Source organism: Pipistrellus hanaki, assembly GCF_964339955.1.
Source record: "Pipistrellus hanaki genome assembly, chromosome: 9".
In the NCBI taxonomy this organism is placed as follows: Eukaryota; Metazoa; Chordata; class Mammalia; order Chiroptera; family Vespertilionidae; genus Pipistrellus; species Pipistrellus hanaki.
In genome coordinates this window covers 16,293,615-16,310,523 of record NC_140511.1, presented here as the reverse complement: position 1 = coordinate 16,310,523, position 16,909 = coordinate 16,293,615, and the positions used below count along the sequence as shown (strand labels likewise).

Genomic DNA, 16,909 nt, shown 5'->3' with positions numbered 1-16,909 from the left:
TAGATAAGTTGATAAATACTTATTTTAAAGTATTCATTGTTTATTTGCAAAATTTTTACAAAAGTAGAAAAATAAATATTTTGTCAGGTCTGAGTTTGACAAGTCACACACATAAATATATAAATATATAAATAGCGGTTGGGTGACAATAAATTAAAAAAGGGGGCTTGCATAAATAAAATCCATGATGCTGGCACAGGTGGCCTGCGGGTCTCAGGGTCAGGCACACAGCTCTCCAGCAGCGACACATTTCAGGTCCTGGGTGAGGAGGCGGAAGAGGTTGGATGTGACAAAGGCTTCAAGGCAGTCCTGGGATTCCTTCTTCTCGGCCTCCCGCAGGCGATGCAGCCACTGGTGGAGGTGGCCCCGGGGCCTGGGGCCTGCTGGGGCCTGAGCTGGGACACAGGCCTGAAGCTGGGAGTGGATGTGCTGCAGCGTGTGGAGGGGCTGGTCCAGGATGTCCCCCAGGTTCGAGTTCGTCACGGTCCCCAGGACCTTCAGTGTCAGGGCCAGCTCAGCCTCCAAGGCCACAGGGCGCTCCCACACCTGCAGCTGCCTCAGGTCCCGGGGCCTGAGGAGTGAGCGGGAGCTGCAGCGCCAGTTCTTGAGCTGGAGCGACTCTTCCAGGGCGTCCTTGGCCCTCTTGAAGGCCTTCATCTCTTGCGGGGACAGAGACTTGAAGTGGCCCAGGTGGCAGCCCCTGGCACCCAGGTGAGTCCTGGGGGGCGTAGGGGCAGGAACTGCTCCTGTCCTGGTCAGCACCGCGGCCATCAGCATCAGCACCAGCGTGCACCACACAGCCCAGTCCGGCTTCATCCTGGTCTCTGGCCTCTGGTCTCTGGTCTCTGTCAGCAGATGGGGGTCCACGTGTCCACACAGAGGCCGTCACCTGGGTGTCACCAGCCTTGTTTGGTGTCTCTGGTCTCAGTCTCCTCTTCTGTGTCTCAGGCTGCTGTTCTGTCTGTATGTCTGAACTTGCAGCTCTGCTGACAGGGAATGGCGCACTGGGCTCCATGGTGCAGCTTTTAGCTTGGACAGAGGGGCAATCCCAGCTGATGTAGGAAAAGTGAAAACACACCTGCCACTAGGGGAGGCCCCAGGCTGGGAAAGGCCAGCCTGTGCAGGGCGGGGCCTGGAGTCAGTTGAGCAGCTAAAGGGAAAGAGAAAGTGATAAGGACTCTGAAACACCTGCAGAAGGTGAGGTCATAAGAGAAAGATTCCTCTTATGGAATCTTCCTTCCTTCCTTCGTTCCTTCGTTCCTTCGTTCCTTCCTTCCTTCCTTCTTTCCTTCCTTCCTTCCTTCCTTCCTTCCTTCCATTCTTTTATCTTTCTTTCTTTTTTTTTTTTTTTTTTTTTTTTTTTTTAAATTGATTTCAGAGAGGAAGGGAGAGGGAGAGAAACATCAATGATGAGAAAGAATCATTGATTGGCTGCCTCTTGCATGTCCCCTACTTGGGCCCACAACCTGGGTATAAGTACTTGACCAGGATTGAACCCGGGATCCTTCAGTCCACAGGAAGAGGCTAGGACATTGCTGTTTTTATTTTTTAAAAAATTTGTTATTTAAAAAAAATCTTTATTGTTCAGAATATTATTGATAGTCCCCTCTCCTCCTCCCTCCCCCATTACCCTCTCTCTACCCAGTTCCCACCCAGACTTTCACTATCTATTGTCTGTGTCCATAATTAATACATATTTGCATATAAGATCTTTGGTAAACCTATTCCTATACTCCACACTCCTTCCTTCTGAGATTCCTCAATCTGTTACATATTTCTATGTCTTTGATTCTATTTTATTCATTAGATTTCTTGTTCATTTACTTTGCTTTTTAGATTCAATTATTGATACATATTTATTTATTGCCATTTTATTGTTCATACTTTTGGTTTTCTTCTTCCTCTTCTTAAAGAATACCTTTCAGCTGAAACCAGTTTAGCTCAGTGGATAGAACTTCAGCCTGAGGACTGAAAGGTCCCAGGTTTGATTTTAGTCAAGGGCAAGTACCTTGGTTGTGGGCACATCCCCAATAGGGGTGTGCAAGAGGCAGCTGATTGATGTTTCTCTCTCATCGATGTTTATAACTCTCTATCCCTCTCTCTTCCTCTCTGTAAAAATCAATTATATATATATATATATATATATATATATATATATATATACATACACACACACACACACACATATATATATTTTTTTAAAGAAAACCTTTCAACATCTAATGTAATACTGGTTTCATGGTAATGAACTCCTTTAGTCTTTTCTTGTCTGTGAAGCTGTTTTTCTGACCTTCAATTCTACATGATACCTTTGCTGAGTGGAGTAATCTTGATTGTAGGTCCTTGAATATTACCTTGAATATTTCTTGCCATTCCCTTGTGGCTTGCATAGTTTCCATTAATAAATCAGCCGACAGTTGTATGGGTGTTCCCTTGTATCAGTAGATAACTGCTTTTAAGATTCTCTTTGTTCTTCACACTTAGCATTTTAATTATGATGTGTCTTGGTGTGGTCCTCTTTAGGTTCCTTTTATTTGGGAGTCTCTGCACTCCCTGGACTTGTAAGTCTATTTCTTCCACCAAGTATGGGTAATTTCTGTCATTATTTCTTCAAATAGGTTTTCAATATCTTGCCCTCTCTCTTCTTCTTTTGGAACTCCCATAATGTGAATGTGGTATACTTGAAGTTATCCTAAAGGCTTTTTACAGAAGCTCATATTTTTGGAATCATTTTTTCTCTTCTGATTGGATTTTTTTTTTTTTTTTTTTTTTTTTTTTTTGCTTCCTTATATTCCAAATCATTCATTTGATTCTTGGGATGCTCTACTCTACTGTTGAATCATTGTAAGTTATTCTTTATTTCAGTTAGTGTATGCTTAATTTTTGACTGGTTCTTTTTCATGTCTTTAAAATTCTCATTAAGATCCTTCAAAGTTTTACTAAGTCCCTTGAAACTTTCATTAAGATCCTTGAGCAACATTATAATCATTGTTATTATTTGTTTGCTTGATTCCATTTCATTTATTTTTGACATGTTTCTTTGTCTCTGCATTTTGGCTGCTTCTCTTTGTTTGTTTCTATGTATTCGGTAGAAGTGTTATGTTTCCTTGAATTTGTAGAGTGGCCTTGTGTAGTAGGTGTACTGTAGGGCCCAGTGGCTCAGCCTCCCCAGTCACTTGATCTGGGAAGTCTATGTATATCCCTGTGTGGGTTATGTGCTCAGTCTTGTAGTTGAGCCTTGATTGCTGTTGGCATAACTTTCAGGCCAATTGGCTGTAAGACCCAGCTTTAACTACATTGGGAGAGCTGCTGTGCAGGAGATACTCATATGGAGCAGAACTTGCTTCAGTGGGGCTTTATTTCTCACTGAGTTTGTGCCTTGAGTGTGTCACTTATGGATGTGTAGAGTTATAATCTATTATGGTTTGAAGCTGTCCACCAGGTGCACTGTATCTGGGGCTCTTGGGAGGTGCAAAGTCAGTTATTGCCTGGGGCTGCCTGGAAGGAGCTACAGAGAGATATCTGAAGATGAATGTTATTTATATTGGGCTTGGAACTGCTCAAGCGAGGACCAACTGTGAGGAAAGCCAGGCTGGTGCTAAGTCTTGGGCTTCTCATTGATAGGTTTGGAGTATGATGAAGCCAGTTTCTACTTATTTGAGATACTTTAGGAAAGTCTGAAGCCTGAGCCAGAGCAGGCCATTCAGGCCAAACAGCTGCGCCAGGGCTGCAAATAGAATGGGGCAGAGTCTCAGGGAATCACCAGGGTGGAGCAAACAATGTGGGCCAGGCTGATGGAAATTCAGATATGGTTGCTAGTCAGCTCTGTGATGGGGAGGTCCCAGTACAGGAACAATGACCCATGTGAGCATCTCCATCTGGAAGAAAGCCACCCCCGAGTTCCAGCCCTGACACAAGACAATCCAGATCCTCCCACATGTCCCTGGATGCAAAAAAGCCACCATCTGGTGCTATATCTCAGAGGAAGTGGGACCATATAAGTTTTTGCACTAGCCTTTTAAGGGGAACTTCCTAGGACTCCAGCAGTCCCTGTGTTACTCAACCACAATCCCCATTGATTTTTATAGCTCTGAGTTATGGGGACTTCTCTTCCCAGCTCTGGAACCCTGGGCTGAGGGTCTAGTGTAGGGCTGGGACCCCTTGCTTCTCAGGGGAGGTCTCTGCAGTGGAGATAACCCTCCAGATTTAAAAAGATGCCACACATGGGTGTTGGATCAGCCTGTTCCATATCTCTACCCATCCTACCAGTCTTGATGTACTTTCTTCTTTACTTATCTAGTTATAGGCCATCCATTGAGCCAAATTTTGGGTGGTTCTTTATGATAGTTTTTATGTATTTTAGTTGTAAATTTAATGTGGTTGTGAAAGGTGTATAGTATCAGTGTTTATTTCTGATACTAGAGGCTCAACGCATGAGATTCATGCACAGAAAGAGTCCCTAGGCTTGGCTGGAAATCGGGGCCAACAGGGCCTTCCAGCTAGAGCCTTCTTTCCACAGCTGCCAGCTGAGGCCTTCCTTTGCTCCGCTTCGCCCACCCTGGTAGTCAGTGCATGTCATAGCAAGTGATGAAGCTCCTGGTCTCCCAGTTGAACTGCCGAGGGAACACTTTGCATATTAGCCTTTTGTATATATATAGATAGTCTTAATATATGAATCATTTCTAATAGCAAGTATGTGGATACAATATGATTTTTTAAATCCTGGTATTGCATAGCTAAATGATATCTGTTTTTTAGCTGTTATAAAAATGAATTTTTTCCTCTTTATTTATTTTCTATCATCATTTACCTCCCCCATCCCTCTTCCACCTGCATCCAACCCCACAATCACCACACTATTGTGATTCAATGAGCACATTTTATTGCCAGACTACGTAAGTCTTGGATTCCTGACCCACTCTTCATATGATTTGGGACAACTTTCTTAGGTTCTATTAAACTGTTTCTTTATCTTTAAAATAAGGAAAAAGAATAATTTTATGATAGAATTGTTAGATACTATTCATAAGATGCTAACTTGATCTGTGCTGATTCAAGAAATAATTTCCCTTTTTAATTACTAAATAATTATAAACATCTTATTTCTATCACATTTTTATATTAGCCTTCATGCAAATTTTAGATTATTCTGAAATTTAGAAAATTCTGAAAAGTGGAAGTTCTCAGTGTAGAATCTTTATTCCCAAAACTAGAGGCCCGATGTATAAAATTCATGCATGGTTGGGGAAAAGGAAGGAGTGCACCTCAGCCCAGCCTGCACCTTCTTCAATTTGGGACCCCTCGGTGGGATTGGGCCTAAACAGGCAGTCAGAATTCCCTCTCATAATTCAGGATAGCTGACTCCCAAACATTCACCTGATTGACCCTAAACATTTCTGCCTGCCAGCCTGATCAACCCCTAACCACTCCCCTGCCAGCCTGATCAATGCCAAACTTCTCCCCTGCCAGCCAGATTACCTCTAACAGCCCTTCCATGCGAGCCTGGTCACCCCTAACTACCCTCTCTTGCCAGCCTGGTCACCCACAAGTGCCCTCCTCTATTGGCCCAGTAACCCCCAACTTCCCTCCCCGGCAGGCCTGTTCCCCCCCCCAACTGTCCTCCCCTACAGGCCTGGGTCTCTCCCAACTTCCCTCCCCTGATGGCCATCTTGTGGTGGCCATCTTGTGTCCTCATGGGAGCAGCCATCTTTGACCACATGGGGGCAACCATCTTGTGTGGAGTGATGATCAATTTGCATATTACTCTTTCATTAAAAAGGATTTCTAAATGTAGTTTTGTACAACAGAACTTGCGCAAATTAATATTATTATGAAAAATGGTTAAGAAGGCTTGTTTCCTATTAATGTAGATATCGTTATTAGCAAAGATCTTTTCTAATTTGATATGTGTAGTATTTTATTTTATTGGTTTCTTAATCTTTTTTTACTATTGCTCAATCTTTTTTTTTTTTTTTTTTTACTATTGCTATTTTTCTTTTATATTTATCTCTTATTTCTCAGTTTGCTCTACTTTCTTGAGAATGCTTATTTTTTCTTTGTTTCAAAATTTTTACACATGTTTCTCTTCCACCTTCCTCCCACTTTTTCCTTGAGCATCATACTCATCACTTAAATCATGGTACTCACATCACTGCCTCAGAAAAGACTGTCTTTAACTTCCAAACTAGGGCATATCTTCCCATAAATGCATTTACTTTAATGATAGTGCAATTTCAATAGTAAAGACAGAGAAAGGCACATTTAAAGTATAGTCAATTATTCTAATAAAAATGGATGAAAGAAACAAATAGTAGAGGGAGATGAAGGAGAGAATGGGCATCTTTTGGGCAATAAATAGGTAGGTGAAAATTCCCTGTAACTTTTAGATTATTCTGAAATTTAGAAAATTCTGAAAAGTGGAAGTTCTCAGTGTAGAATCTTTATTCCCAAAACTAGAGGCCCGATGTATAAAATTCATGCATGGTTGGGGAAAAGGAAGGAGTGCACCTCAGCCCAGCCTGCACCTTCTTAACTTTATATAAATAATATACATGATTAACTTTACTATTAATCATGTATATTATTTTCTGCCCTTTTCTGCATGTTTGACTATGATGTTTGTTTGTTTTTAAGCTTGAGTTGAAAACTCAACTTATTTGTGTTTTGTTTCCTTGTTTTATAATAAATATCTTCAAAGCTATAAAATTCCCTCTCAAACCAACTTTAGTTACATTCCACATCTTTTTAAAATTTTTATTTTGTAATAATTTTAACTTCTAGAAATGTTTGAGAATAAAAATAATACAAGAAAAAACCATACACCCTTTATTCAAATTAGCATAATGTTAACATTTTACACATACAAATACATAATTACATAAATCTTTCTATCATCTATCTATCTATCTATCTATCTATCTATCTATCTATCTCTAGCATCATCTAAAATACTTATAGTATATATTCCACAGGCAAAACACAAAGCGTAAATAATAATCCTTTATACCTAATTATTTTATTGCCTATTTCCCAAGAATTACCAAAATAACATATATAAGTTGGTTTATTTACAAATGTTAATTATACCTGCTTAGAGGAACTTGTTGGAAAAAAAAGTGACTAAAGCTTTAGCATGAACTCATGCAGAGATAGGGATTTCTGATTCATTCTGTTCAAAATTATAGTTAGTACAATGGCAAAAATAGCATTGGCTCCTGCGAGAAGGTTGAGAGAGCAGAGTTGAGTAATGAGAATACTATATTTAGGAGCAGGTCTATAAGGCAAAGACTATGAAGTATTGATGAGCATGGGAGCACAGTGTTTCCAAAAGGAACACAAAATAGTTTCAGAAACCAGAGAGAAATTTAAAAGCATAAAGAATACGAAGCGTTCAAGAGTGTGAAATATCAAGAACATCTTTGGATTTGGAGAGCCAAAGGCTAATTTTTAAAGAGGTTAAATTCTGTAGAGAGGGGTAGATAGAACCGAAAGTACAGAGGATGAAAGAGTAAAGATACAGGAAGAGTTTTGTGGACTATGTTTCAATGACTATTTGCTGATGAGAGACAGCATAATGGCTCAGGTGAATTCAGATTATAAAGGGTGCTTCAGTGTTTGATCATAGTTTGGGAAATTTTCAGTCCTGTGTATAGAAAGAGGAGGGGGAGAAACTGAAGGTTGAAGAGGAAGTCTAGATAATTGAAGAGAAAGATCTTTGAGGTTGAAAGAAAACATGGGCTCATTTGGAAGGTTATTGAAGGCGATGACTATTTCCTGAAGCAGAAAGCACACAGGAGGAAATGGATGAGTATACAGAGCACTTTGATTTTGATAAAAATTGAGGGAGCTCATGTCAAACGGTCTCAGTAAAAGTACTCCTATCTCCAGAGAATTAAAGGAGTAGAGAAAGTCCAGTTTTATATTTGGGAAAAATAAAAGATAAAATATTTGGAATAAGAGCACTGGGAAAACGAATAGGATTTTAACTAGAGATAAATAGAAATGAGGGCCTGGGTCAGTTTGTAATGGAAGAAAAGTATCCTACTGTATGTCTTTCTCCAGGACTACTTGGCAGCCAGGAAACAGAAAAAATAAATTGGATGATTCGGTTTATTTAAAAAGTTAAATCAGAGGCTATTCTTAAACCATGTATTAACATATTTAAAGTTTGGGTAATTGTGGAAGGGGCTAATAAATGTGAACAAGTATCTAATCAATTTAACTTCTACACATATATTTATCTAGACAAACTAAGAGATAAAATAGGTAAAATTTGGCAAAAATATACCATCAAGAGTGGAAAACAATATTGTTCAAATTGTTGTTTCATATATTAAATAAAGGCCATTAGAAGGAATTTTTTCTTCATAAAATTGCAAAATTTTTCAGAACTAAGTAACCAAATCAGAAGACTCACTCACAACAGGCACTGCATGTGTTAGTCCATGACATAACATATAAATACTACATTTGTAAAGGTTACTAGCAAACTCTGTACAGAACAGTTTAGTTTTATTGTTTCAATAGCTTTGCATTGTGCAAAACCTATCATGAAGTTATTGAAACTCTTAGAATTATATACTGAACTAGAGGCCTGGCGGACAAATTCATGCATGGTTGGGGTCCCTCAGGCTGGCCAGTGATCAGGGGCTGATCGGGGCCAGCCAGCTGGGGGCAAAGACTGTGGGAGGTTGGCCAGCCACAGGAGGTTGGCTGTGGGAGCGCACTGATCACCAAGAGGCAGTTCCTGCATTGAGCGTCTGACCCCTGGTGGTCAGTGTGCATCATAGCTACCGGCTGGTTATCCAGTTTTCAGGTTGTAATGGTGCTTAGGCTTTTATATATATATATATATATATATATATATATATATATATATATATATATATATATATATATATATGATATTTTGGCAAGCTGTTTTTAGTACAGAAAATAATTACTAAATGAAACTCCAACTATCTGTGTAATGGATAGTCCAACAAACTTCCCTATTAAGTGGCATGACATTATAGTAGTTCATAGAAGATATTAGAATTCTACACAATATGTAACTGGTGTATTAATTCAAAGAGTGAATCCAAACAGGTCAATGACATAATTAGAATCAATTCTTTTGTATACTTTACTGACAAACTCTCTAGAATAGTCTGGAATACAAGCAAGATGTCATCATATATGAAACTCTTGCATCAGGATGTTTGACGCATTATAAGACTATAGCAAGCTATAGCACTTTGTCATCCATATTCCATAATATGTATTATGCAAATACATCAAATAGTAATAAAAATGATGTATTATGACACAAATAATATTTCTATATTGATATTTTTACTAGTATCTTTAACACAAATTGAAATACATAGTAGATGTGAAATCCATGAGTTAAAGTAAACAGTAGTTTATATATTGTTTTTGTTACTTTCAAGTTAAAATGGGTGAGGCGGGTGTGGATCTTTAAAATAAGATCTTGCCTCAAATCCCAAATGACAAACTTTGATTAAAGTCAGCCTACTCTGATGATTCATGAGCTTGACACCTCCTTGGCATTTATGTATATAGGTTTAACTATGCTTTTTTTCCTCTTGTTTATGTGTCACATTGTAATTTTTTTGGCTGCTTTTTTTCTTGGATGCCAAATCTCACCACCTCCATATCATTCTCCATTCTACTTTAGCATATATTTCTAAAGCATAAACTTGTATCATGTCAGTATGCTATTTTAAAATAACGATTGGCATCTTGTTACCTAGGGAACAGAATCCAAATTCTTAGGTGGGGCTTACACAATCCAACATTATCTGTCTCATCTGTTCTAAAAAACTCATCAGACAGTCCCAATCCCTCTATTCTTGAGCCATAGTGAGTTACTTACCATTTGAATGACATATACACTTGTTTACACTGCTTCCTTCAAAACAATGTCCTCCTCCCCCTACTTCATCTCAAAATCTCTTAACCATTTTTTAAAAGATCTACTCAGCACAAATGTTTTCCTTTTTGAAGTCCCCCCCCCCCAACTATCTAAGAAAAATGACCTGCCCTCTGGGTACCCCTGCAGTCTTGTATGCGCCTCAGAGCTGGGCTTCACTGTATAATGGTTATTAGCATAGGCGCCATTATACATTGTGTTTCATCTACATTTACCAATATGTCATTTCATTTCACCTCCCTGCCATTTCCTCTCATCTAACAGTAACCAAACACCTATTACATGTCAGTTACTGCCTGAGGTCTGAGGAGCCAGAGTCAGACCCAGTTCTTATCCACTTGCTCATAGTTCCCTTACTAGACATAAGCTTCTCAGGGTATGGAGTGCCTATATTCCAGATAATGTGAACAGCTAGCCATTTATGTTGAGACTTACCTTCCCACCTCTTCCCCTTTACCCATCAATCTCTTCCTGTAATGTCTTCCCTCTCCGCTTGTTGAAAGCCTCCTCCTTGTGGTCCAGTCATTGCACTAAATCTGATATGTGATCTTTTTTCTTTAAATCTCCCAATCAATTTTCTTTGTAATTTTTCTTATGTTACTTACATAGTATACTTTCTTTACAATGATTTGTGTTCTGTTTTATCTTGGCTATCAAAATCTATAGTTTATGAGTATATTCACTTATTATGCACATGTAAGTGATCATCCCGACACTTAATTTAGTTTAACTCAACTCATATAAGGGAGGCTCCATGCACCAAAGCATCATTTGTTATGGCCATTGAAGCAGTTATTCTTAGAAAGTACCAGGTGGGGCCTCCTTCTTATATATTAAAAAATAAATAAATAACTATATATATATATATATATATATATATATATATATATATATATATATATATATATATATATAATTGATTTCAGAGAGAGGAAGGGGGAGGGAGAGAGGAGATAGAAACATCAATGATAAAAGAATCATCAACCAGTTGTCTCCCCACATGATCCCCACCAGGGATTGAGCCCATAATCCAGGCATGTGTCCTGACCTGCAATCCAATCGTGACCTGGTTCATGGGTTGACACTCAACATTGAGCCATACCAATTGGGCAGTTTATTTCTTTTGTTTCCTTTTTTGCTTTTTTTTTTTTAACATTAAAACTTAAGCCACACTTTGACTTCCTAAAATTGAAATATGTAGGTTCTGATGGTTATTTACTTGGTATCCAAGTGGTCACTCCTCAATGTAATTGTCTGATTTCATCACTCTATCATCTCCAGTTTGAAAACCAATTTTCAATGTGTAAAGCCTGCTAATGCTACTATTTGATGCCAATATCATCTTTTATCCAACCACAGATGATGTTTTTAGAACACAACTTTGTTTTTCTTCAATAAAAATGCATTTAAAAGAAAATTGGCACATGCATATGTTTGACTTTCAGTATTAAACTTGGCATTACCTCCTGGGGCTGGCAGTGCCCACTAAGCTAGCCTTGTCACCCTCCATTAAGTGCTCTGGTGGAACAGCCAACGCCTGTGGCCACACAAAAGACCACACATAGCAGCTGCAGGACTCAGATGCCCTTGCTGAAGTAAATTTCTAAAGCTGAAATATTTGGATCTGTGACTGGCTCTTTTATGAGTCTTTCAGGGTGGGTTTTCCTGGTGCTGCATAGTAATATATATTAACTGTACAGCACATGCTTATTTCGTAATCTTCTTTGGCGATCCCTGATTCACATTAATGATGTCACAGTATAGTGGTTAAAAACACAGATTTTTGAAGTCAAACAGTCTTGATTTGAAGCCTAGATCTGATTGTTATTTGTGGTATGACCTTGTACAAGTTATTTAACTTTGAGAGGCCTCCATTTCCTCATTTGTAAATGGAACTAATAATATCACCTACTTCAGAATGCTGTCAGACAAAATGACTTTATATATGTATACATTTTAGAACCATACCTGCACATGGTAAGCACTTGATCTTATTATCAAATTGAAAATTCTCAGATACAACTTGAAAAGCAACTTTTTCATAACATCTATGATCAGCCGCTTTCCTTGTTCATACTAGTAGTTTTCTTTTTTATTTGCATTTTGTGGTATATGCTTCTTATATTATTAAAAAACACAAACCAACAACAATGTATCTGAGTCATCAAAACCATGTTGGATGTATGCCTGACCCTGGTAAATTAGAACAGAACATATTAGAATTTCTTCTCCATTTTCAAATATTTTAAGAACACACTCGAGCACGTATTTATGTAGTCAGAAATTGTTAAGTGTTAAAATTAATTTTTTTTTTCTAGCTCAAGAATAAACACTAGATAAATGGCAGGAATGCCAGAATCTTCCTGAATTCCATATGTGTCATGTGATAAGCACTCCCAGTCATTTCTTCCTGGGCCTCAGGAACTCCAGCCTACCACAGTCTCCTGTGATAACGATTAGATGATTGTGCATGCTTCAGTCCTTTCTTTCTTTCATCATCATTTGTGCCAATTTTCAATTCATTTATGAAACTTCAGCTGCCAATGTATGATGCATCTTCTCTGTTCCAGGTACAAATTCTAGACCCTGGGTAGGGCAGCGAATAAGTAAATAAAATGCCCATTGTAATGAAGCCTATGTTAAGTGAGTAAATATATATACAATGTATAGAATGTGGGGGAGTGAAATATTCTAGAGGGGAAAAAAAACCAGAAAGGTGACCGGGGAATGCTCAGGTTAAGAATGGAAGTTGTGCCCTGACCAGTTTGGCTCAGTGGATGGAGCATTGGCCTGTAGACTCAAAGGTCCCAGGTTCGATTCCAGCCAAGGGCACATGCCTGGGTTACGGGCTCGATCCCCATTGTGGGGTGTGCAGAGGCAGCCGATCAATGATTCTCTCTCATCATTGATGTTTCTATCTCTCTCTTCCTCTTCCTTCCTCTCTGAAATCGATAAATATATATTTTTAAAAATTAAAAAAGAATGGAGCTTGTCAGAGACGGTCTCACTGAAAGGTGACAATAAACAAAGACAACAACAGGAGAAGGAGTGGAGGGAGTGAGGTCATCTGATATCGGCATGGCATATTCCAGGCAGGGCAAAGAGCACAATAGAATGTGCCTGGCATGATTTCATAAGAACTTTGCCTTTACATTGTGTGAGCAGGAAGCCCTTGGGTAGCTTTTGGAAGGGAATGTTATAGAAGGCTCACTCTGACGCTTGTGAAGAAAGGATACATACTGGTGCAAGGGCAGAAGCAGAGAAATCAGCCAAGAGGCTTTGGTGACAATCCAGCTTAAAGATGATGGTGCCTCTGCTTTGGTCTAATTTTTATCTGAGCTAGTAAATATGTATGTCATCAAACAAAACTAAGCCATATGTGCAAACCCAATTAGGATTTGGGAATAAGTCTAAATTCATCCTAAAATTAAAAGTATTTTTAGATCACAATTGTTCCAAGTTTAATTTACAAAGTCCATATCTACTACTTAGTTAACATAAAATATAAGGCAGCATGAAAACAGATTAAAAAAAAAAAAAACACCCTGCAGATGACTTGAGATAAGTGAGAACTCTTAATTTGTAGTCTCACTTTAACTACCATGTATACATAAAAAGAAACATTTTCTAAATGCTTGCATGCCTTTGGGAAATAGTTCCTTGCCACCGCCCTTCCCTTCATCCCCCCCCGACACATACACACACAATGGACATATTTTGTTTTTCATAAAGGCAATCAATTGGCATTAAGCATATTCTCTAGTTTGATACTGTGCATTAGAGACTTTGATCAGGCCTTGATTCCAGGGTATCCTCTTTAATTAGAAAGGCTTAAGTTCTATGTATTATAATTGAAAGGAATGTTTCATTATTATTGTGGAAGGTAGGAAAATAAGAACTTGTTAGGCCAGTAATGTGTCAGGTACAAACACCTATGTTCATGATATTATGGATTTATAATTCTACTAGAGGCCTGGCTCATGAAAATTTATGCAATGGAGGGGGGTCCCTTAGGCCCATCTGTCCCCTCTCAGGGTCAGGGAAGCCTTCAGGGGAAGGTGACGCCCCCATCATACCTCTGCTGCTGCCACTGCCAGCAGAGCAAGCCTCAGCCAGTCCTGGTTACCTGAGCCTCGGGCCAGCTGGGGGGCTGAGGGGACTGGGGGAATTTGAAGGCAGGCATGCAGAGCAGCCAGATCTGCTTCAGGGTGGGCCCAGCCATGCCATGTGCCTGCTCCCTGGCGGGGCTGAAAGACAAGATGGTGCCACCATCTTGTGGCTGTGGATACCACTATATTTGAGGGCATGGCATTCAATTAGCATAATCCCTCCTTATTGGCTGTGGGCACTGCCATCTTTGAGGGTGTAGCAGTCAATTAGCATATTTTCTCCTTATTGGCTGTGGGAGCCGCCATCTTTGTGATGGCGTGAGGGTCAATTAGCATATTCCCTTTTTATTAGATAGGATTTCCATGGTACTCATATTCACACTCTTCCATAGATCCTAAAATAAGCTTTACAAATATTTATTGAGTTAATTTTATGAATAATTTAAAAAAGATATTTGTATTATGAAAAAATTTAGATTACTTAGCAATGACAGCATACATAGAACAAGCACAAATTTAAGCATCTTTTTTACATAAGATGATTCTGTTGAGGTAGTCAATTTTCAATGAAGGTTCTAAGTCAGTTTGGCAAGCTTCTGTAATGGGTCAGTAAATATTTTAGCCTTTTCAGGCCATACAGTCTCTGTGCAACTACTCAACTTTGCCATTGTAGTTCGACAGTAACCAAAGATGATACATAAATGAGTGCAGTTGTGTCCCTATAAAATTTTATTTTCAACAACAACAATAATCCTCAATAATAAAAGCATAATAAGCAAATCAACCCAACAACAGAACGACCAGTTGCTATGATGAGCACTGACCAACAGGGGGTAGACACTCAATGCATGAGCTGCCCCCTAGTGGTTAGTGCACTCCCACAGAGGGAGTGCAGCTGAGCCAGAAGCTGGGCTCATGGCTGGTGAGCACAGTTGCAGTGGTGGGAGCCTCTCCTGCCTGCTGCAAGCAGGTGGTAAGGAGCGAGGGGTCCCGCACTGAGAGCCAGCAGGTGGACATCCCCTGAGGGGTCCCGGACTGCAAGAGGGCATAGGGCATAGGCTGGGATGAGGGCTCCCTCCCCCAGTGCACAAATCTTGTGCACTGGGCCTCTAGTAATTATAATAATAAATTGGCCAGATTTGGTTCACCAGCTGTGGTTTGCTAACTCTTGTTCTGGAGGTTAGAGCGGAAAGCTTACACCTATGAAAATTCATGATAACTGGTAAATTCTAGTTATTATGCGTACCTACAGGCACAATTCTCTGATATGGTCCTGTCTATGTTCTTCAAAATCATTGTCCCACGTTTATTTTCATCAAGCAAGTCATTTTCTCATCAGTGGCTTCTTTAGCAATGTGCTGGCCCCAGCGCTTGTTCACACTCACTCTGATTTGTCTAATGTACGTGACTTATCAGTACTTTACTCTTTCTCCAGTGGTTGATTGATACAATTCTTTTTTTTAAACTACATGTAACTTTTTTTTTAATTTCTAAATTACAGTTGATGTATGATATTATAAAAGTTTCAGGCCTACAATCCCATGATTAGACATTTATGTGACTCACAAATTGATCACACCAATAAGTCTAGTACCCATGTGCACAATATATATTATATACAGTTAATTACTTATAATATAGTCTTCATTTCAATTGGTTCTTTATTATGGTTTTCATGTCCTTTTTCATGCTTTTGAAGTTCTTACTAAGTTCCTTGAGCATCCTCATGACCATTGTTTTGAACTCTGTTAACTGGAAGCTTTGCCTGCTTTCATTTCATTTAGTTATTTTTCTGGAGATTTCTCCTGTTCTTTCATTGGGGACCAGTTTTGTTGTCTTCTCATTTTGGTTGCTTCTCTGTGTTTGTCTCTATGTACAGCTGCTGAATCTCCCAGTCTTGATAGAGTTGCCTTATTAGGGCCTAATGACACAGCTTCCCAGGTCCCCTGAGGTGGGCACTCCAGGTGTGTTCCCTCTCTCCAGTTGGACTGTTTCTACCCTCCTGATGTAATGAGCCTAGATTGCTGTTGGCTTGTCACTGGGATGGATTGACTCCTAGTCCTATTGGCTATGAGAACCAACTGCAACCCAGTGAAAGAGCTACTGTTGAGAGGCCAACCCTATGGAGCACGACTGGATTCAGTAAGACTTTGGTGCCTGCTGAATTTGCCCTTTGAGCGCAATGCTCATAGAAGTAGTTGGGTTGTAATACAGAATTGTCTGAAATTGTTTACCAGGTGCACTGCCTCTGGAGCCTCACACGAGGTATAGGCCAAGGTCAGCTGCCACCTGTGTTCTGCTCGGGGCTACTCAGCATGAGCTATAAAGCAATCTGCAGAAGACTGCTTCTTGTGCTGGGCTTGGAAGTGCCCAGGAGAGGCCAAGCTCCCAACCAAAGCTGGCTGCCACTCATGCCAGGCTTGGGGCAAGAGGTATGAAAAACCAGAATGCCAGATGCTACTTGTTTGGGACAATTTTTTTTTTTTTTTGAAAAGAAGTATACTTCTGCTTCTTTTTAAAAATCTTTACCTGCAGATACCTTCCTTCCTTCCTTCCTTCCTTCTTTCCTTCCTTCCTTCCTTCCTTGTTTCCTTCCTTCCTTCCTTCCTTCCTTTCTTCCTTCCTTTCTTTTTTCTTTCCCTCATCTTAGAGGCAGAGAATTTTAGTTCCTCCCTGTATGTCTCGGTGCCTTTAGAGCCACTGTCCCAGTGCTGGAGCTTGGAGCCAGTGAGTCTGGATAAGTCTGTGTGTGGGCCCTTTAAGAGGAATGCCTGGGTCCTTAGCAGCCCTCTGTTTCCCTTAGCCACAATCCACGCTGATTTTTACCATGTAGCCAAAGTTCTTGGGACTTCTCTTCCTGGCACTA

The 16,909-nt window shown here is 39.7% G+C and overlaps 2 protein-coding genes across 7 annotated transcripts in view; both read right to left on the bottom strand.

Moving 5' to 3' along the window:
- The window catches only part of GRIA4 (glutamate ionotropic receptor AMPA type subunit 4), a 391,466-nt gene that overhangs the window by 239,226 nt on the left and 135,331 nt on the right, over positions 1 to 16,909 (bottom strand). The gene's annotated exons all lie outside the window — the stretch shown is intronic.
- LOC311628194 (interferon lambda-3-like) lies at positions 89 to 1,165 on the bottom strand. The gene has a single exon (XM_084895167.1). It carries the CDS (start codon positions 814 to 816, stop codon positions 220 to 222), a length of 597 nt encoding a protein of 198 aa, XP_084751293.1. The 5' UTR covers positions 817 to 1,165; the 3' UTR covers positions 89 to 219.

Excerpts from the sequence above, each read along its gene's own strand:
- LOC311628194 (XM_084895167.1), bottom strand. The coding sequence starts at position 816 with ATGAAGCCGGACTGGGCTGTGTGGTGCACGCTGGTGCTGATGCTGATG.